Source organism: Topomyia yanbarensis, chromosome 2 (genome assembly GCF_030247195.1).
Source record: "Topomyia yanbarensis strain Yona2022 chromosome 2, ASM3024719v1, whole genome shotgun sequence".
Lineage (NCBI taxonomy): Eukaryota > Metazoa > Arthropoda > Insecta > Diptera > Culicidae > Topomyia > Topomyia yanbarensis.
This window is the reverse complement of record NC_080671.1, coordinates 437,692,408-437,714,334: the sequence shown is the minus strand read 5'-3', so window position 1 is coordinate 437,714,334 and position 21,927 is coordinate 437,692,408. Positions and strand designations below refer to the sequence as shown.

General features: G+C 40.6%; 2 protein-coding genes across 8 annotated transcripts in view; both read left to right on the top strand.

Annotated features, from left to right (window-relative positions):
- The first annotated feature begins 1,988 nt into the window (after positions 1-1,988).
- Positions 1,989-3,350, top strand: LOC131685566 (short coiled-coil protein homolog). Its single transcript, XM_058969381.1, has 2 exons — positions 1,989-2,194; positions 2,401-3,350. Exons 1-2 carry the CDS (start codon positions 2,128-2,130, stop codon positions 2,751-2,753), a joined length of 420 nt encoding a protein of 139 aa, XP_058825364.1. The 5' UTR covers positions 1,989-2,127; the 3' UTR covers positions 2,754-3,350.
- Positions 3,351-3,597: 247 nt separating this feature from the next.
- LOC131685565 (zinc finger MYM-type protein 4) overlaps positions 3,598-21,927 on the top strand; it is a 30,365-nt gene continuing 12,035 nt past the window's right edge. The window contains exons 1-8 of one of the 7 annotated variants that reach the window (XM_058969379.1): positions 3,598-3,734; positions 14,728-14,820; positions 15,068-15,712; positions 15,807-19,343; positions 19,398-19,523; positions 19,592-19,713; positions 19,777-19,912; positions 19,983-20,082. In XM_058969379.1, the coding sequence (XP_058825362.1) occupies positions 15,097-15,712; positions 15,807-19,343; positions 19,398-19,523; positions 19,592-19,713; positions 19,777-19,912; positions 19,983-20,082 (4,637 nt within the window). In that variant the 5' untranslated portion in view covers positions 3,598-3,734; positions 14,728-14,820; positions 15,068-15,096. Of the gene's footprint in view, positions 3,735-13,560; positions 13,804-14,103; positions 14,250-14,727; positions 15,713-15,806; positions 19,344-19,397; positions 19,524-19,591; positions 19,714-19,776; positions 19,913-19,982; positions 20,083-21,927 lie in introns of those variants that run through there. The other 6 variants (XM_058969380.1, XM_058969377.1, XM_058969378.1 and 3 more) reach the window with 6 other exon arrangements.

Sequence of the window (21,927 nt, the reverse complement as noted above, 5' to 3'; positions counted from 1 at the left end):
AGAAACAGCAGGCATGCACAGCGACTGATCTCGAAGGCCTATGTTTACGTATAGGCGACCGAGCCTGGTTGAAGGGTTGTGCATGATGTATGTGTATTCGACCTCGCATGCTGCTATCCATCGTGAAGATGTAGCTGCCGAGCAGTGCTTTGTAGAGCAAGATTAGTGTTGCTCCCCGTCAAGTGTCTTGACCGTAGTAAGCAGTTAAAATCACCATCTAGAGTGGCGTGTGCGATGTGGTGACCGAGATAGTAAACGATCGTTGTGTTGAAAAACTGCTCTCATTCAGCACTATGAGCAGCTCACGACGCGACATACACGTTGCACAGCGTAATGTTGTTTACACGCAGGGCGTGTAATCGCCCATTCAGGTTCTTTTCTACTTGCGAGAATTCAATGTGGTCTTTGAGAGCAATTACCGTTTCTCTCCTCGCATGATCGACATTGCAGACGACGTTGCAACCGAGTAAGGTGAGCTGTTCGTTTTCATCTTGCAGTAGGAATAATATGTCGAGATCTACCGAACGAGCTAAAGTCCGAAGGGCGTTAAGCTTAGTTGTATTGGTGTAGCTTGGGCTAGCAGCTGAAGCTTGAGATACTGGAGCAGATTCTTGCTGCTCGACAGGCTTTTTCGGAACGTTTGCGTACGATCGGTAGGCTGCGAGCTTCTGCACGAGCTGTTTTTTGTTTTATACACATGGGATGCCGATGTGGGCAATTTCGCAGCACTGTAGACAGGTTTGCTGCTGCCCCTTGTAACCGAGTTGTAACTTCTTCACCACCATCCGAGCAGGCGGTCACGAACGTTGCAAATCTCACCATACTCTGCAAGGCAGAAAACGATTTGCTCACTGGTGATATCTTCGGGGAGGTCTAAAATTTACACCTCCACAGCTCCGTCCTCCATGACTATCCGCTGTTACAAATTTCTATCGAAAATGAATTCATGTTTTCTATCGTGTTCTTCAACGATTTCCTCAGCCAGAGTAAGGCTGTTGACCTTTACGTAGGAACATCCTCTGTTGTATAGTACCTTCGCTGGATTTGGAGCACGTTTTTGCGCGTAGGACCAAGTTCTTTCCCGACGAATTTTGCGATCGCGTCATGGGAAAGGTGTTTCGGGAAATGTGAAACGTACACTCGAAATGTATTTTGCCCTAGGGGCAGATCACTTGTAATGCATTTTTAAAAATCAGCTAAATTAAATGCATTTCTTTCCATCAAAATAGAAATTCATAATGTATTTTGCGTTGCGTGCAATGTATTTTGCGTTGTGTGTAAGACATCAAAACCCTACAAAAAAACTAGTTCTACATTCAACAAAACGTCGAAAAAAGTGAATCAGCATAGGACGTTTGTTAAACAAACTTTTCTGCGAGGGAGTGCAAAGTTGATGCAAAAATGGAAATTAAATGCATTTTTTCTAATTTGATGCAAATTTGTTATACATTTCTAGAGTGATCTGCCCCTAGATTTTGCCGCATCGCAGAGATACACACGTCGATTGCAAACACACTGCTTAAAGTACCGTTGAGAGTAGAGCAAATAAAACGTATAGGATAGTCCGCGAGCAAACTTTCGATATTAACAATTCGAGATGTAAAGACCGTTCAGCAAAGAAGCATGCTGGTGACTGACGACTAGAACCAGCCAGACTTCCGGCTGGACTTGCTGGTAATGGTAGGTGTAAAGTCCGTAAAATAAAATATATGACCTGATTGTTTAATTTCGCGAACTAATTTTTATTTATAATTTTGCATGCAAATTAATAAGTTTTACAGCACTCTTTAATGTTGGCTCCATTGGAAAATAAAACCAAAAACAGTGCTAGGTTGACGACCCACATGAAATGTATTCATATTCTAAACAATTCGAACTCATTGTCAAATCCCGTCGTTCGAAGCATTTTCATCGCAACGTTATTTGCTGGTCCATTTTCTGGTAGCCCCTTTTGCGTTTTGTTTTCGTTTCCAAATTTTGGCATTATTAGAGTAAACGTCATAATTTTGCATTGAGCAAAAACGTCGATTTTCCGAAAATATCTGTTCCTCATAAATTTTTATCTGCAGCTTTTCAGCTGCAAACCGGTTCCGAATTATACAAATTCGGTGTAGTAACTACTGTAAGATGGATACATCGGCTATGTCGTTGAAATCTTCGGAAGATATTCCCCTGGCCGATGATGATCTGGAAGGTGAGTCACGAAGGAATCAAAAATGCTATTCAGATTGAAATATTCAATATAGATATGAAATTTTTATAATTGCAAGTTTATTCTTAAAACAATTGAAAAAATATCTGGTCTTTATGTATAACCAGAGTTAAGACGTGAACACTTTACTTCTTTGAAATATATTTTTCTGCAATGAAATTAACACACAACAAATTCTTCCCACGCAGTGATCATCAACGACGACGAAAGCTCAAAGTACATGCAAAACGGCCGCTCACTGGACTCGATTGCTAGTTCGTACACCAATGGGAACTCGAGTCCGCGTCATTTCCTGGAAGCCGAAGGCCCCGATGCGGACGAGCAGGAGGAACGAGCCCGGCTCATATCGCAGGTACTGGAACTACAGAATACACTAGACGACCTGTCACAGCGGGTCGACAGCGTAAAGGATGAAAATCTCAAGCTGCGCTCGGAGAATCAGGTGCTCGGTCAGTACATCGAGAATCTGATGTCCGCTTCGTCAGTGTTCCAATCGACCAACCAAAACCAGCCAACTACTTCCGCACCCAAGAAGAAGTAAACCGGCCCTGAGTTTGGTAAATTTTGGAAAACAACTTCCGCAGACCAAAGAGAGAAGCATTCGTTTCACTTGCAGATTTTTTCTTCGCGCTGGTGCTATAAACAAAAAAAAAGATGAACAAAATAGTTCAACGCTTTCACGTTCAACCGAATGGTTGACGTCGCTTATATTGCCGGACAATTGGTCCAATAAGATGTGCAAAAAAAAGAATGTTATATCCATTTCTACCTTAGATACAGAATCAAAGTAACTATACTCTATTAAAAGATAAATTTCACATGTATGAAGCAACAAATTATGACACACAAGGTACGAATTTGCAAACGTTTGTTGAAGCGTATTAGTTAATGTATATTGCTACTCAGAAGTTTTGTACGATACATGACAAATAGCCATCATTTTTTCTGGTCGTTTAGGCATTAATTTTAGTATCCTTAACCCTGTGTTCGAACAATTTCTCCTCGTATATAGTTATGTATTTATAGGTTTAAAGATTTCCTTGGTAATAACCGCGCATTTGTTTTAAAACTCGATTTTAATTTTAACATATTTAGTTGTTTAAGTTTTATACAAATTATAAACACTCATTTTGATTAATAGATGTAATAAATTTTCGCTTTTTGATCAAAATCGTTCGAATTTTACTATTCAATTAAAACAAAGCAGTTTCAATAACCAATCTACCGTTGGCATACCCCTCGCAAACAAAACAACACAAGCTCTTAATTTTCTTATTGGAGGTGATGTTCGGGCAAAAGCTTTTCATCTGACGCAACCTCGTCAAACCGCGCTGCCTCCTTGCGGTTCGCACCCTTCTCAATGACATCGCAGCTTGCTAGAGCGGTCAGCCGAGTCAGTGCAGTTTTGCAGCAGAAGAGTCGGTCCGTAAGTACGTCACCGCTGGTGAGAAGTGATAATTTGTGCAAACAGTTCCGTTCAAAGTGATCGAAAGTGTGTTCAAATTTTACCGGACCTGATCAGGTAAGCGTTGCAAATATTTTCCCAGTGTCCACTTGCAAGATAGCATCGGAAATCCAAGCGGAAAAATTTCCCCTCCGAAGAAGGCGTCATTTTCGGCTTAAACTTTGCTGCTGCCTCGACGGCTCGCGGGCCGGGCTAGAAAAATTTAACTCATTGACAGGCTGTGGGAGCTTTTGCTTGAAAATTTACCGGTAAAAGGAGTTTTCTTGAACGTGATGTGAGGAAAAACAACAAACCGATTTCCCTGTGGCTGAAGTTGTGAATTTGCAAGTAAAATGAATACATAATTTGAATTTCGTGTTTTGTAATTTATTGTCAATTATTGTGCACGGTAACCTGTTAGAGATTGCTATAAATCCAGGGCAAGGAAAAATTAAAAATATGACACCATCTATAAGATTGTAACGAAACAAATCGTGTAATGCATATGTTGGTAATATGTAATGTAATAGGTAGAGCATTTTTGGAACGATTGTATATTAAATTCTCTAACGACAGCAAAAGTTAAAGGGGAGTCGGATTCGATCGAACCACATTCGTTGGAAAAATGAATCCGTCGTAATGCAGAATGTTGGTCAAAAATCCTCTATCTGGTTTCACCCCGAATAGAATTTGTAATTTATTTATCAACAGGACGAAAACTTGTCAGTTACATAAACTTTGTATCAAGTCAAGGAAAAATGTAGCGCAACAAAACCTCAATCACGCTCATTTACAATGCAGTGTAATATTATGCTACTACAATGCTAAACAATAACATTTAACGTTTCTACAAGGAATTTTAGTAAAATCTGCTTTCACAGTAGAAATAGGATGAGTATGTTCCTTATTATTAAAACAAAATCATTTCCATACATTTTTGCTCCGAAACAGCAACATTTAATATTTTACTGCATTTTTTGTTGGATATAGTGATGAACATTTTGAAAAATAAAATCGATTTTGCTACATCTATCTTTCTAATTAAAAAATCGATGTTAAGCATCGAAACTGGAAAGATCGGATTAAAAAAATCGATTATTCGTCTGTACTACCAGGTTATCGTGCTCAATAAAATTACAAATTATTCGAGGTAAAAATATCAATTGTGGAAAAATCGCATCTCCTTCAATGGGAATATTGTGAAAGAAAAATCGTGACGAATGAATAAAAATTTAAAGTCACGTTAATAAAAATAAAAAAAAAGTGAAAGAAAAATCGATTTTTTTGAATCAATAAAATCAATGTCAAACGTCGAGCCGAAAAGATTGGTTGCAAAAAATCGATTTTTCAAGGAGTTGGATGATAACATTAATTTTCAAATGAAATTTATTGCCAGTTCACTGAGAAAGCTCGTTGTCGAACAATGTGAAAACGATAACTATAATATCTATTGTTTTGTGATTGTAGCGAAAATACTATTGTGTATTTCTATCTGGGATAGTCATTCAATAATTATAGGAACATCTGATCCAAGCCAATATTTGAACGATTATTTTATTTCATGGCAAAGAAACAAACTAAATTATTGAATGTGTGTTGTAAAGTTGATTAATCAAACTTGAATAAGTTGGTGATTGTTAATCAGGGCATTCTGAACATGATGTCTATTCAGCGATGCTGCTTCTGTTATTTTTTTCACTTTGTCGCTTCTCTAAGCTTCACTGGATTGTAGAACTCAGAACTCTCGACAAATATATGATTACGGCGTAATAGCCAACTTTCGAAATTCTCTGTGAAGGAGAATTGGAAAAATTGGAAAAACTGTTGCTGACCGTTAGCAGTTCGACATAGATTTTTCATTAGGGCTTAAATCGCAAATGTAAACAAACTGCGTTTTTCGCTATTATGGCATTATGCGACTAAAATTTCGACTTAGGCCCTTCTTCTCATATGGAATATAAAGGCTAAATTAACATTTTTTGACAGAACAGGAGCGTATGGTTATAATTCACAAAATTATTCTCTAAACGGCGGTTCTATTATATCAATATTATTTCGTCAAAGGGCGAAAGTGTGTTTTGTAAACAAACTTGTTTCGCTCATTAGTCTGCTGCAGTGGAATTTCATGAAAAATATGCGCTAATGTAAATTTTTACCTTTCGTAGAAGTAATTTCAATTGTTTTCTGCTTTGAAATTATAGTAAATTAAGAGAAACCATCAAAATAAAAGTTTGTTCACAAATCTTATTCGCCCTTTTGCAAATTTAATATGGATATAAATGATAATTAATATCTACTGTGATCATGTCTACTCGGTGGTTGTTGCACATAAACATTCGAATATTTCGATATTTTCATGAAATTTGAAGAAAAGATACACGCGCCCTCTCATGTACATTAGGTTCCTATGCGCCTATTTGCTGAGCGCTATTCAAAATATCCTGTAAAGCTCGCCTATTTACCCAGCCATACTCAGAAAGACAAAGTCAGTTTAGTCCATTTACCACGTCCTTCTGAAATAGGCGTTACTCCATCAGTTATTAGTGTCCGTATCCGATTTTTCGTCTTGGTACAAACGACTTTCTGTTTCAAAAAAATTTATAAATTTTTAAACCGATGTCGTTATTTCATCGTTTATACAAACGTTTCTTATCCCGGCACTTTCATATTTTGTGTCATGGCTTCATTTTGTTCCCTTGGATGTTCGGAACATTACCAGAAGGTTTCGGGATGCTCGGTGATGCGATTGTGTATGCCGTCCTTGTTCGGCTGTCGATAACGGGTTTTTGCATTGAATGATCAAAATAATGTGCAATTGTATGCTTATCTCTTTCAATTCGCGAATTCTTCCATCAGGTATTTTCGAAGCTTTTTTTGGTCACTCATCCTGATTATAATAAATGTAAACGCAGAAAAGCTTTAGCAGGATTAGTCGTACATGCAACAATAATGTTCCAATACTCAAAATGGCGGTTTTTTCTAGCTTTTCACTCAAATTGCTAAGATTAATCTATTTATCTTCCTCGTTAAAAATTTAAGCGGGAAAAAAAATGGGAAAAATTGTCACAATTTCGAAAGTTCTCGAAATATTATTCTGCAAAACCGATAATTCCACCAATCAACACACATCCAATCTCCTATTCAGCATTCATTTTATGTAAAACTGTTTCTCAAACCATTCTCGGCAAGTTTATCTCGTTCTACCACAAGCCATCTGCCAGTTGTAACGGCCAGATTCCAACTTGCGTTCATCTGATGATAGTCCTCGAAGGAAGTGATTGGGTGTTAAGGCCTCCATCTCCGCATACTCCTTGGCATGTACTTCAACGGCCGCGAGTTGATCATGTCTTCCGATTCAATCAAAACAGTTAACAACACTTAATCCGTAAGTCTTCTCCCATCATCGCCTTTTTTGTAGATCTAACCAGCTACCAGCTTGTGATAGGCTTAAGGTGGGTTGAAGTGCATCCATGAAAGCTTTTACAAAGTCGTTGTCAACATATCTTACTAGCATTCCGAACTCTTTACTTAAAGCTTGGAAACTTGTCACATTATCCGAAAAGAGCTCCAGGGGGTCTCCTCTACGACACATGATCCTGTTTATTTTCTTGGTGTACGTTTGGCTGGTGAGACTACGAGCAACCTCTATGTGTATGAGTTTTAGTAATCAAGCACTTCATCAATGCCACCCATCGATTTTCATTTCGCCGTCCGCCAGTTACATTGAATGACCCAAAATAGTCGATGTTCACGAAACTAAATGATCGCATCCTCGAAGTGAGCCTCTGATCGGACAAAAGTGCTATTCGGGGCAATTTGGCGCAACATGGTCAGTACCTGCCGCTCGCGATTTCGGGCCATAAAAGCTCTATCGATTTTCGTTCAATACTGTCTGACGAAATGTTTTGTGGTAGAAAAACAAAAGCTTCTAGTTGACGTCATGGTCATTTTAAAGAGCCTCGATGAGACAGACAACGTTGCAATACATTGGCTTAACTTTTTTGTGCGACAGCTTTCCGAGTGTTATGCCCTTCCGGTTGCTTCTTTTTGCTTCGGCCGCAATTCAGTGAAGAGCGTCACTTTATTGGATTTCCGATTCGATTGGGGACAAAAAATTCGAAAATGTTGCCAAAGTCACTACAGCTCGTTAATAGTGCTCGCACTCGTGCTATTTTTGGACGGAAGTTTGTTCACGAGTTTCGGTGGTCGCCAATTTGCTGCTCACCGATGCCGAATTTGATAAATTCAACTGGTCGATTCGTGAGAGTACCCCCTTTGTTACCTGCCAGATGATGCAGTTCTTAGCACTGACCGCGGAAATTACTTGCCACTATCTCCTTCATAAGTCCCACGCCACGTTTGTGCTCCTATTCTTGCTGCTTCTCATTGGCCAACCACAGTACGTTGTTCTTGAAACCATGGTTTGCAATGTCGAGAATGGAATTGTTCGACTCATTGCTTTCTACGGTTTCAGATTGCAGTTTCTGGATTCACAGCTCTCGAACTTTTGCGAAATGGCTTCCGTGACGCCTATGCAGAAAAAGTGGCATCATCGCATACAGGTTCTACAATAAACCATTTGCTTGGTCGGGAGAACCTCCTGTAGAACTGAATCTTAATCCTATCGTCACCGGAGGATATTTTACGCCAAAATTAATTAACGATATTTCAGCGATGCTTTACTGATATCACAATACAATGTTCACGATATTGAAAAGAATTGAAGCAATTGAAGGTGGAACAACTTGATTCGTAATTCTAAACGATTTTGAAAGTCATTCCAAGTCAAATGCAATTACCGCTTCCGACGCAACCGGGTCCGAATGGGTTATTGCATTTGTGTTGATAAAAAATTTGGAACACTAATCGTATTTGAAGATTTAATGAGAAATTCCACTGTATCGATACTACGACTACGATCATATCGAGAGCATCAGTATTTACCTGTGATACCAGTAGTGATGTACTTCCATGCCGCAACGTCCCTAGTGCTATCCCTTGTATACATGCGCATATATAAGCGGTGCCATCATCCTATATGTGACCAGTTTCGATTAAAAATACATTAAAATCATGACCATTAAAGCGAGTGAAGAACTGTTTTCGAGTACTTGTGGATCCAATTTTGAGTTATCCTATGGCAAAAGCAAAACATTGATCCAACTAATCTTTTGTTTTTATTAGAAAACAGCGTTAAATTAAAATTACAAACTCAAACATTTTTCTCTAATTTTTGGCGTAAAGAAATCACAGGTTACAGTGATATTTTGAATTTCGAAGTGAACACATCGGGCGGAACTTTTTTCTTTGAAGTTTCTTGTAAAGTACGACACTTTGGAATATTCATACCTTCAGCTCCAAGAACACTCAGCAAATACTGTATCCTCTATGCTTAGGTGAACTGAGATACAAAATTAGCTATCCTATACTTCAGTGAAATTGCAGTTTTTATTTCAATACTTTGTCCACTATCGTTAAGACTAATAAATTTCAGGAACATTAGGATGCATTTTCAATTGCACAATTAGATCAACGACACGACGTGAAACTCGGTGAAACTTTCGGAAGAAAAAGTGTTCGAGTCATTTACCGCCAGTTACCAGTACATTTAGTGACCCCTCGATGTGGTCAAAAAAATAGTTTTCCAGCAACACTTTCTTGTTTTCATTGTCAGTTGCTATGCAGCAACCATGTCATGTTTACTCCACATAAATTTCTTTTGGAATATAAGTCCTTAAAAATCTAATTAAGAAACGATTCCGCACATTTTTTGTTATACTGCATGGCTCGGTTTGAATCAATAAATACACTTGACATCAATATGACCGGTAAGTACATCGATTCGGTCCGATCAGATCAAATTGTTTAATATGGATTATCAGCTAGGAACCAAAATAGGTGTCGGTATCGGTCATGCAAGTGCGAATACGTTCACGGCAAGTTCTTAGTGACATTCAACCGACAGAGAAAGCTTCTGAGGTAAGCACACCTACTTATGATAAGCAAGTAATTTCAATAAAAATGCTTCTCTGTGCTAGGTGAGACGATGAGCTGACCCCGCTCCCACGAAAGACGGATTTAAATTTATACCCAACTACTTCTGGTTTCAAAGTGTATTACCAATTAGTGTTCCAAGATCATCATCTGGTTAATCTACCACTGCTTCTACAGTTGCTTTGTCACAACTAATCGCTCTTTGGAATTCAATAGAGGTCCTTACACGTTCAATATGCACTGTTAAAACTATCGAGTGAAATGAAAGCCCTAAAAGACTTTCATAATTGACGTCAGACTGCAGGGGAAGTGACAGGATGAGAAAATCCATCAGAACTGAGCCAAGGAAGCATTTTGGGAGGAGCTCAATAAATGAAAATGTCGCATTAGCTAGCGATGTGCTGCTGCTAGGACGTGTGTTCACTTCTGCGGAAACAGTAAATTATCTCTCCAAATTGTGAGAAGTAATTGGTAGATGTTACGATATGCATACGATAAGGAAGTTTTATCTAGCGAGGAGCTACTCAAGGCTGTTTTGAGTCGCGATAATAATCTGTTGTTTAGTTTTTTGCGTTGTAAAAACATTGGTTTTTGTCAAAAAATAACTACTAGTGCAAATTCCTACAAACATGTAATTTTATTGAAATAGCTGAAACAGATTGCAATGTTACCACATTTCAAAGTGCTCGTGCTGTACACATGATCAGTTCAAGATACATTTGGCTGGTATTCTGAGCAGCAAACTTCTAACTTATTCGTTTGGTAGACCGCTCCTCAAACAGAGATCCATAAAGCAAAATGCGCTGTTACATAGCGGTACTTTCCGAGTCCCCGCTGGACCGGAATGATATTTGCTGTGCTCTTTGTTTACATGGCTGATCAGCTGTTATTTGGAAACCTGGGAACAGCCGAGCAGCAACAGTAAATAAACGCAGCGAATATCATTCCGGTCGATCGGTACCGCTATGAAACACAACGTATTTTGCTTCATGCCATAGCGCAGATGATAAGTACTTAATCTCTCTCTTTCTCTCTATGGTGCAGGCTTTGCAATCAGCATCACATGTTATCCGCTGGGTCTCTTACTCAAAGTGAAATGCTTCCGAGCGAAAAGAATAAAAGGATATAGCTGGATTTATCAATAGTGCCTTTGAAGTATCAGAACTTAATTAAATGAAACAATATGGCCTGGAATCTTAAGCTCTTCAGATATTTCGTTTGTTGACTAGCTTGATTTGAAGACAGTTTAGCCCTATAATCTTGCACATGGTTTTTACATGATTCGTTCTGGCAAAAATGCAACCCCGGTGTGGCGAACTAATTTTTAAATGTATGATCAAATACATAGTTGGTATGACGATAATCTTTTCGCGACCGTGGTAATATTCGAAGGTCCCGATCTCGACTCTTGATAGCTACATCCGAGGGAGCCGTTCTGTTTGCAATTGGTGATATGATATAATACCAAATGCATGCTGTGTAATTTTTTTGTCCATTTATGTCCGACGTTCCTCAATATAGTGTGAAAGTTCCACACTCGGAACAGCTACATATTATCTCAGTTGTCTTGCTTTGCTCAAACTAGCTTAACTTCATCCGAGTTTGTCGATCCGTTTCTCGAAGAAGCGAAAAAGAAATCGATAGAGCTGTACTGGCGGAATATGCATCGGATAATAAAATATCATCGCTAGCGGACTTTGATTGGGCTCCTGAAATAAAGCTCAAATTTATACAATCGCTCCAACCGTTGTAGTTCTTGCGATTTAGGAAGCGGACGATTTTAGAGACGGCAGTCTGTTGTTCTGGATTGTCCACATATAACAGCGTGTATTACAGATTCCTGAAAATAGTATATACATTAGCGCACAGAAAATGCCTGGATTTTCTCCGATTCCAATCGACATCACGTTCCACGTACTTCTACAAGTTTTGTATTTTGCCACTAGATTATTGCTACCGATTTTCAAAAGCTAGCGGTTTGTTTTGTTAATATTTTTTCTCTGCGTAACCAGGGGTTGCAACAGTAAAGTTTTGTGAAATAAACAACGGAACATTCAATGTTGCTAGTTTGATACAATTTCTAACCAAATGCCATATTTGACAGTACCAATTACCTGAGTCACTGAAGGGTAGTCATATTTGCGATACACTTTTGGAAGGCTAGTGTCTAGTCGTGTCGTTGATTAGATGCTCTCTGATCCGAATTCATCCGAACGTTTTCTGGATCATCATATCGCATGCACTACCGATAAATCTGGTCGTACTTCCTGGATCTCCCTGCCATCTTTCAGTTGCTACACACACTGCATCTACTAGACATTCTAGGCCCTCCGAATCACCGAGAAGTATCGTTACCACTGGGTAAAATATTACTGATTGATTTTGATGAAGATTATCTAGCGTAGTACAATATCCAATTTGCAAAATCCACTTTCCGCAAAACGCGTTTTTTTTTCAAAGAGGTTTGACGTGACTACGATTCCAGTCCAAGAGCTCAACTAAAAGCATAAAACCAAAAAAAAATCATTAGTGTATGCATCTGTGGTGTCCTTGAACGATTGATTAAAAAAATTCTTCTTTTTGGAAGCGGGCACGATTTTTCCAGAAAACACTTTTCACTAGAAAAAATCTCAAAAATTCATAACATTAATATAAAATTTTTCCGAAAAAATGGAATCGTTCAAGGACACGACAGTTAAATTACGTACAAGTTAAAAAAAAAGTTTTGAGATCGGTTGAAAACTTTTTCTGCAATCGTAGTCACCGTAAAGACGTTTTTGAGAAAACATGATTTCGAGATAATCGCGTTTAAAGTTTCAAGTATAAGCCACGCATCCGTAAGAGAGCAAAATGAAAAACGCTATAACTTTGCTTCTACTGCTCCGATCTCTATAAAAAATTGAGATAACATTTTTAAGAACCTGAACTATAGGATAGAAGAATAAAAAAAATCGATTTTTGGGTCGACCTCAACATATCCAGTGAACATGCGCGCATTTACTGTTATGTGTAATCACTCTCGCATGCATATTCCAGTAGATTTTGCTTTTTACTGCTTCACATTTTTATCGGATTGTGAAAATTATTGTTGAATGTACTTACATTATTGTAATTATTGTTGTACATAGTAAATCTTTTGAAAAAATTCTCCATACCCATTTTGTTGTAATAATTAATATCTCTATTGATGACTTTATTTTCAAACATGAGAGTCATATTTTTCTATATTTATGGGGGAGGTCATTCCGAGAAATTTCTCATTGGATCAAACACCATGCAACCCCAAAAAATACCATGAACATTGTCCGCGCCAAATTTTACAACCATTCAAAACACGATGAATAATCATAGCAGCCATTGCTTTTGTTTTACTGAACACATCGTGGCACAATGCGGCACAAGCTGTTTGTTGTGAGCACATTTCGATTTGTGCTAAACGACTCACCCCTTGTCAAAAACCCATAAATACAGAATATGGTTTTTAAATGGGATTCCGGAGCATGCTGATAGTGGTTTCATGGGTTGAACCCATTATAAACACTATCAAAACACCATGCAGTGGGCGTGAATTTGGACCATGATTATGGGGCATTACGGGCTCATCGTTTGCTCGGGATAGAGCATAATTGCATTGCTTTGCTGATTTTTTTTCTATTATTTCATTCCATTTCACATATTCTTATATAATAAAACTACATTTTTGATGTCACAAATTCAAAATAAATGCTGTAATTTTGATTCCGGGTATCATTATTCATTGCTTAGTTTGATTTTCGGTACAGTGTAGAACGCACTATCTCCATCCACGCTCAGCCACAGGGGTGCTTGTTGTTTTTTATCGCCTCGCATCTCGTCAACATGCAACACCGCACGCAATCTCATGGCACGGGGCGCAGTGTCAAATCGCCGCAATGACAGCACACAGGGCCGAGTCGAGTGTTGAAGGCGACGCAAGGAAAAACAAAATGGAGTGCGCTTGTTTTTGACACAATGTTGCGCTAGAGTTTCGCGGTACGGTAAAAAGTAAAATATTGCGGAAAAAATCCTTTGCACCCGCACGGAACCGGTCGCAATAGTGAATGGAATCTGCCGGCCGCCGACGGGATGTGAATTAAAGTGCTGAAACGTGAAATTGTGCGCACAAAATCGAGAGGTAATGCTGCCGACCGTGATCGTGATAAGTGTTTTGCGGTAGCCATGAGAAAAAATCATTTTTTGCGTGAAAAAGCTTAGCTGCGCCGTTGTGGACAGTTCAGAAAGTGATGCTTATGATGGGATGAACGTTTTTCAGCGTTTTCCGGTTGGATTTGGAGGTTTCTGGAGCAAATAAGCCAACTTTTAAAACTCATTATCCCAGTGGAACGCGCCAGTATTTAGCTGGAGCAGCTTTTTTTTTATCTTTCTTCGACTTCGCCGTCGTCGCTTGCCTCTCGTGTATTGACTGATGGTAGCGCGCGGTAAAGGCAAACGAGAGAAAAGAAGTTGCCTTGTCGCTGTTCCTGACGGTGTACAGTCGCGGGTTGCTTTCTCGCGTGTTTTTATTAGCTGATTGAGGCGGTGAATGCAGCACGGGGGGTGCCCCGATTATACAATTTATTGGTGATTATAGGGGTGGTGCGGTGTTTGCATTAATTTTCATGAGGTTTTTTTTGTATGGTGCTTTCCGCGATGAAGTTTCAACGAATTTTATGTGAAAATAATCAAATCGATAATAGAATAACAAGTTTGGGTTACACCCCAACCCACAAATTTTTCTAAAAATATGATAATTTGTATGTTTATTTGTGACGATAGCCGATAGCGTATTTGTCTTATATCAGGCCAAGGAAATAATTGACTTGATACAAAGTTTCTGTAACTGACAAGTTTTCGTTCTACTTATAAATAAATTACAAAATTTAGTGCTCAGAATATTGAAAGCTCGTAGTTGATAAAGGAAATTCCAAGGAACTATACAGAACGTCCTAAAGTCTAGATTGAAATTTAACATAAATTGATCGTTTATTAATTAAAGAGCTTTCGACATAAAATCACACTTTTATAGCAGGTTACTATATACTGTTTTCTTCTGTTTCAGATAAAAACCAACACTGAATCCCAATTCGAATCAATAATTGTTAAAAATAATCCACCGCTATTAACTAAATCCATACGACTTCCCCCACGAGAGGTAAGCGTCGTCAATATGGATGAGCTTGGCGATCAACCGCCACCGCCAGTCGACGAGAGCACAGTTAGCACCGAGGCAGAAGACGCTGTCGATGCCGGCATCCCACCCGCTGCTACCGGGGAGGATTCCCAGGAGTCCTCCTCAGTAGCAGGAACGGATGAGGTCGAGGGACAGCAGCCCGCCTCTGTTCCGACGGGAGGCGAAGAAGAATCCCAAGATGATGGCAATGAAAACATTCCCGCAGTAGCTCAGCACGTGGAAGAAGAAGAAGAACAGATGGATGTGGATGAAAATTTGGTGCAGCAACCGGTAGAGGAACAGGAACCTGTCGCGGGTGATAGTGGTGGACATGATGATGGTGGTGGCGGCAGTACACTGGCGGGTAAAGATGACGGTGATAGTTTCGCTCCTACTTTGGAAACGGTCGAGGAGAAGGGAGAAAGTCAGTTTGTTAATCAGACGGAAGAGGAAAGTAACCGACCGGACAGTGCTGCTGGGGATAAGACAACCGATTGTGATTTGCTGGAGGACATTGAAATGACTAATGTGGCTGAAGGGGAACCGATGGACGAAACGGACAAGTCCCATGATCGATCGCTAGCAGCTACCTTGGATCCGTTCGATCAGGTGAAGCATGCCGATCAATCCAAAGACGAGTCTTCGGTGCAGCACGACAGTAGCATAGCAGATGGTGGCGATACGACGCTAGCTACTATTGATGCAGACGTGACTCCACCGACGGAAATTGATACGACGATGAATGACACCGTCGCGGAGGCGACCGAGAATTCAGAAGTGATGGAACAAGCGGAAGTGGTTGAGTCAGCTGAAACGACGGAGCGTGCAGTGGATGCGGATTCGACGGAACACGCAGATGAAAGTGTAGTTGAAGGTAGAATTCCAAGTTAATTGTTTTGCACCACCAACATGTTAAATTTTGGCGTACAATATCTAATCCATCGTTTTTTTTTTCATTCCTCCCGTAGACGGCGTCGACGAGCTGACGGAGGGCGAAGGTGTGGACGAGAACGTTTGCCTGCTGCCGGACGATGAACGGGAACTGTCGGAAGCGGACAAGGAGCAGGCGCGTGTTGTCCGCGAAGCTGCCGAGGAGGCGGAAAAAAGTCAGGACGGGATGGACGTGAGCACACCGGCGGCGGACGAGCCAGCTGAGAAGACGGCAGAGGAAGATAAACCGAAGGAAAGCGAACCACCGGTTCAAGAAGAAACGGCGGATAAAGGTACAACAGTGGTGGCTGCTAGTGACGAAACGGAATCAGTTTCGGAACCTGCTGTAAATGTTGATAAGGAAACTCCACCGGAAGAAACTGAGGTTCGCCTGGAAACGGCAGCTGACAACGTTGAAGAAGTTGATACCGAGCTGGATCAGGCAGCAGATGCCCCACCACAGGTTAACGAAATCCGAGAGGTACCGGAACCGATGGAACAGACCTGTTTGAAGTGTTTGGCTGTGAAACCTTGCGAGTATAGTTTGATCCAGGTAGATGGAGAAGAGGCCAAATTTATCTGTTCCTTCGACTGTGTGCAGATAATGAGAACAGAAAACCCCGGAAAATATGTACTCGTTCAGAAGCGAGTTCCGATCGTACAAATTTTTGACAGCGAACAAACTTGTATTCGTTGCGAGAAAAGCACCACCTGCAAGTTTCGATATTTGGGTGGAAAAGCTGATGATCCGAACCGTTATAAGTACGTCTGCGACATGAAATGCGTTGAACATTTGACTACAATCAACGCCGAAAAGTATGTACTAAAAAGGAAGCGCTATCTAATCGATGAGAAGACCGAAGCGGAAGAAGTAAAGTGCATCCAATGTAACGACGTCAAGAGCTGCAAATACTTTTTCACCCAGGACGACGATGAGCTGTTCATTTGTCATGAGGACTGCTTGAATCTCCTAATGACGGAACATCAGGATCTGTTCCGTTTGAAGCGAAGATCAGTCCGGGTCAGGGATCTACCGAAGAGGATTCCAAATGAACAGGAACCAGTGGTTGAAAATGCTAAGGCGGTTGCTCGAACCGAGGATGAAGCCGAACATGCTCGCTTAGATCGTGATGCCAGTTATATGAGACGTTGTGCTCAATGTTTCACGCTAATTCAGATAAATGAAAAGACACTGCAGTGGGAAACGTTGGATTTCTGTAACGAGAAATGTTTGGGAGTATATCAGAATTCGGTCGGATCGAATTGTGCCATGTGTAGTAACTCCGTTTCGGTGACCAGTTTGGGGAAATACTGCGTCAGATTTGGGTTCGACGTGCGGCAGTTTTGCCGTTCCAGCTGTTTGGATCAGTACAAGAAGAATTTGAAAGTTTGTTCCTACTGTCAGCGCGACATAACCGTCGGAGGCCTTGGATTCCTCGCTCCGGTGGGAGATAAAGGTCTTTTCAAAGATTTCTGTACTCAGACCTGTTTGAAAAAATACGAGGAAGTATTAGATCCGAGTAAGAAGCAGGTTCCTCACGTATGTGCTGTGTGCAACCACGAGAAGGTGACCAAGATCAACGTCATGCTGGATAATCGTGAGCACTTTTTCTGCAGTACACCTTGCTTCTCGGCGTTCAAGTTCGTCAATAATGTCAACCCGGATGAGTGTTCCATGTGCAAGATATTTTTCGAACGGAAATCGGCCGAATCCTTTACAATCTTTACCCCAGATCGTGGCCCAGAAGGTGCTCCGTTCTGTTCGAAAATATGCATGAATCTCTATATCATCACCAACAGAAAGATCGTCTCGTGCAACTGGTGCAAAGTTAAGAAGTATAATTTTGATATGATCCAAAAAGTAGTCGGAAACATGGCCATGTGTTCCCTGAACTGTTTAACTCTGTGTGAAGTGTCAGTGAATGCCCTTTCCATGAAGCAGATCCACTGCGATCACTGCAAACAATTGAAAACTCCGCAGTATCATCTAACGATGAGTGATGCTAGTGTTCGTAACTTCTGTACCTACCAGTGTGTGATGTCCTTCCAGAGCCAATTCAATAAGACCCCTCTGACGATCGATTCCGAGGAAGTTCGAAACAATCCTGTTCCCACGGGGCTACCGAAGCGTGTCAAAAAGACCGGAGCATTGCCAGCTGCAGCTATGGCTGCCGCCGCAGCTGTATCCAACACGTCATTGCCGTTAGTTCAGCAAGGACCACCGCCAGCAAAACCACGAGGACGACCTCCACGAACGGCAGCTGCTGTTGCCAATGCTGTCATGACCTCCGGTGATTTACCCGTCATTTCATCAGTGCAATCGCTCGCTGGTCATGTTGCCAGTGCTAACAGGTCAACTCGTTCCAAAGGAGGACGCCCATCGGCAGCATCGTCAACTTCAATGGAACTTCCCGAACTGAGAGTATCTTTGGAACCACTCAGTGTTCAGTTGACCACGGCAGTGCAGCAACGGTACGAGGCTCCTGAGCCACCGCCACCGAGGGTAGAATTGAAGACGCAAATTGTGACAGTTCCGACTATTCCACCTTCTGTGGCAAACGTTGGCACAATGTGTAAGCCAATCCAGCAATCAAAAGCAGTAAGCTGCCGACCAGTTCAATGTAACGTCGAGTGTCAAACCGAAGAATGGCTACAGAGAAAAATTGTCATTCCTATTCCGGTGCCCATCTATGTACCAACACCTATGCATATGTACTCTATGCCTGTTCCAATTCCTGTTCCCATACCACTCCCTATTCCGGTCCCAGTTTTCATTCCCACCTCCCGCAACTCCGCCAACGGTATCATGAAGGAAATCAAAAAGATCCAAGACAAGATGCCAACCGATCCGTACGAAGCCGAACTGCTCATGATGGCCGAAATGGTAGCCGGCGACAAGAAGAAGGACGACAGCGATTCCGACTCGGACGACGAAGCCCCGGATCAGTACACGGCCACCGCCACCGATCACGGCATTGAAAACAATACCTCCTTCAACGAAGATCTGGTCCAGATGGCTCTGAAAATGGCCTCCAACGATTTTGAAGATCCTCCGGTGGATCTAGAATCAGCCATGCAGGCAAACACGATCGCTCCTCAACCGCCCACTCACCACGGCTACGACGATGGATCCCAACAGCAACTACATCACCAGCAGCAGCTAATGATGCTCGAACAGCAACGACAGACGCAGACCGTCGCGCAACGGGGAGGACGCAAGCGAGCGCAAAACTCTCGGGCAAACAACAACAATCGCCAGCAAATTTCACCCAACAAACGCATCAAACGAGAACAGATCAGTGAACCATCTCCAGAACCGCCACGGGAGCCGGTGGAGAAACCGGATGCAAACATGTGCTTGAAGTACACGTTCGGTGTGAATGCATGGAAGCAGTGGGTGCTCACGAAAAATGCAGATCTTGAGAAGAGTACAATTCGAAGGAAACCTTTCAAGTCGGAAATCCTGCAGTTAACGGCGGACGAACTCAATTACTCCCTCTGCCTGTTTGTGAAGGAAGTACGGAAGCCGAATGGAACCGAATATGCGCCCGACACGATCTACTATCTGGTGTTAGGTAAATCGTTTTTTATTGTACAAAAATATTAGAAACTAATTAATCTTTTGCTAGGCATTCAACAATATCTGTTTGAGAATGGGCGAATCGATAATATCTTCACCGATCCATACTACGAGCGCTTCACTGATTGTCTGGATGAAGTGGCGAAAAAGTTCTCCGTGCTATATAATGATTCCCGTAAGTTAATCAAATTACTCTAACTACAACTTTCCATTTATGTGACACATTCTTAATGTATCCAACAGAGTACATCGTAACCCGAGTGGAAGAGGAACATCTTTGGGAGTGCAAGCAATTGGGAGCCCATTCACCACACGTTCTACTCAGTACACTAATGTTCTTCAACACGAAACATTTCAATTTGACGGTAAGTTCAATTAATCTACGATCCAATCTTTCCACCTAAACTTTATTAATTTTAAAAATTCAGACTGTCGAAGAGCACATGGAACTGAGCTTCTCGCACATCATGAAACACTGGAAACGGAATCCAAATCAGGGCGGTGCAAAAATGCCTGGTTCTAGAAATGTGCTGCTACGGTTCTACCCGCCCCAGTCTTCGCTTGGTAAGATTGGTGTAATTGTAGGAAGTATGTTTTCCAACAGCTTGACAATATTTTTTTCTTTCGCTTTTAGCCGCCAACTCGAGGAAAAAGAAAGTCTACGAACAGCAGGAAAACGAAGAGAATCCCTTGAGGTGTCCGGTAAAACTGTACGAGTTTTATCTATCGAAATGGTGAGTACTACCAGTTTTTAAATCTTTTGTGAATAGTTTTTATACTAGCAAGAATGATAGGAATAGAACTTCAAAAGAAAGTAATAACAATGAAAATTCCATCTATATCATTTTATTTTCTACTCCAAATCTGTTTGTTTTCTTGAAAAAATTGTTAATATTCTATTTTAATGCGTTTATTGACGTATAACTTTTGCTGGTTTCTATATATTCCATATATTCTATATGGAAAAAGGATTCTGGAAAACGTACTCAACTTCGCTTGAACTACGTCAAAGAGAACTGATTCATTTCAACTCTGAATTCAATATAATAATACGAGAAGAACTAGCATTCACTATTTTTTATGAGATTTTTTTTTTACTTTTCTTGATATTTTTGTGTACTGTTTGATTTTTATGCAGACTTTAAAAACCTTTTTCGAGCCTTTTTATTTTTGAAATTAAATCAACCATGGAAAGACCTTCCATTGAACTGTCTTAATTTCTATCCACCTATTCTATGGTTGAAACCATTGTCTAGTAAGACCGATAGAATGATCGTGTTTTTCCGCAGCTTTATGAACTCCGCTCGCTTTTGTAACGCTCGACTGGTGGAGAAGCGTTTTTCACCACATTTGAAACATTTTTCCTCGTACCGCCACAGCAGACACTCTTTCTATGTTAGATTTTCGCCACATTTGAACCACCTGGTGCGAATATGGCAATGCGATGTGCGTGCGTAAAATATTTAAACATCACCTGTTAGAGATAATACTGGACAGCGTTGTAGTGTGGGCTGGCGGGAACGACAATTTTATACTCGTTGGAACACAGGCGAATGGATGCTTTGAGACAATAACTAATCAGGTTGTCAGGATCCGGCCTCTGCGTGGCTGTTTGTCTTTTTTATTGACCTCCACTGATGTAATAAGGAACAACTCCAAACCTTCAGAATGAATGGTTCTTGGTGTATGGTGGTCGTTTCGAAGGAAATTTAAAAAAAAATGTTTCGAGGCAATAGTTTAACCCTTTCATGCCCAACTTTTTTTCTAGCGTATATAGAGTTTCAAAATCATTTTTCCTTTAAACAGAATCAAAAACACGAAAAAAAACTTTCGATCAATATAGATGCTTTTCTTGCAGTGCTAGAAATTGCTCAGCTTTTCTTTTCCAATGCGCTGAACAATTTTAAAATTTTTACAATAGTCCAATTGCTTTGAAAACGTAATCGATAATCGTCAAAATCGATAGATGCTATCTGTTTTCAATAATATTTCAAGGCAACGAAGATATCGATCATGAATCGACCAAAGGGCCGTAGTCGCAATGATATCGAATCGAGAAAAATAGCTTTGAAAATTCGGTTCAGAAAATTAAATCGTATTTTAACAGTGTTTGCATACTGCGCCTTCAAATGTATTGAAACACTTTGAAACAATACTAGTTTTTGGAAGCATAACTAAAATGTTTTATATAATAACGTTTTCGTTGATAAAATTGAAAACAGATTATTTCGCCGAGTGTTGTTATGAAATGTTGATTAGGCCATTTTTGAGTCGCCCTCTTGTTTTGACGACTCTCAATTTCGCCCTGCAGTGTCGCCAAAAAACAAAAATCAAATGTGGCTTTCGCCGTGCTCGCTGGAGGGGAAAATTTGTTATTCCCCCTGGGCGTAACAAGCACTTGGTTTTTGTTTAGGGCGAGTCTGTTTACGGACCTTGTAAACAATGATGCTGTCAATTTCGCCTGTATACACTACCTTAGAAATGCAGAGTCGTAACCCGCCTGGCTTTTTGTTTACAGTCGAAAGTCGGATTCGCCGTTTTGTTTTTTATTGATTTTCATGAAGTGTGAAATATTTATA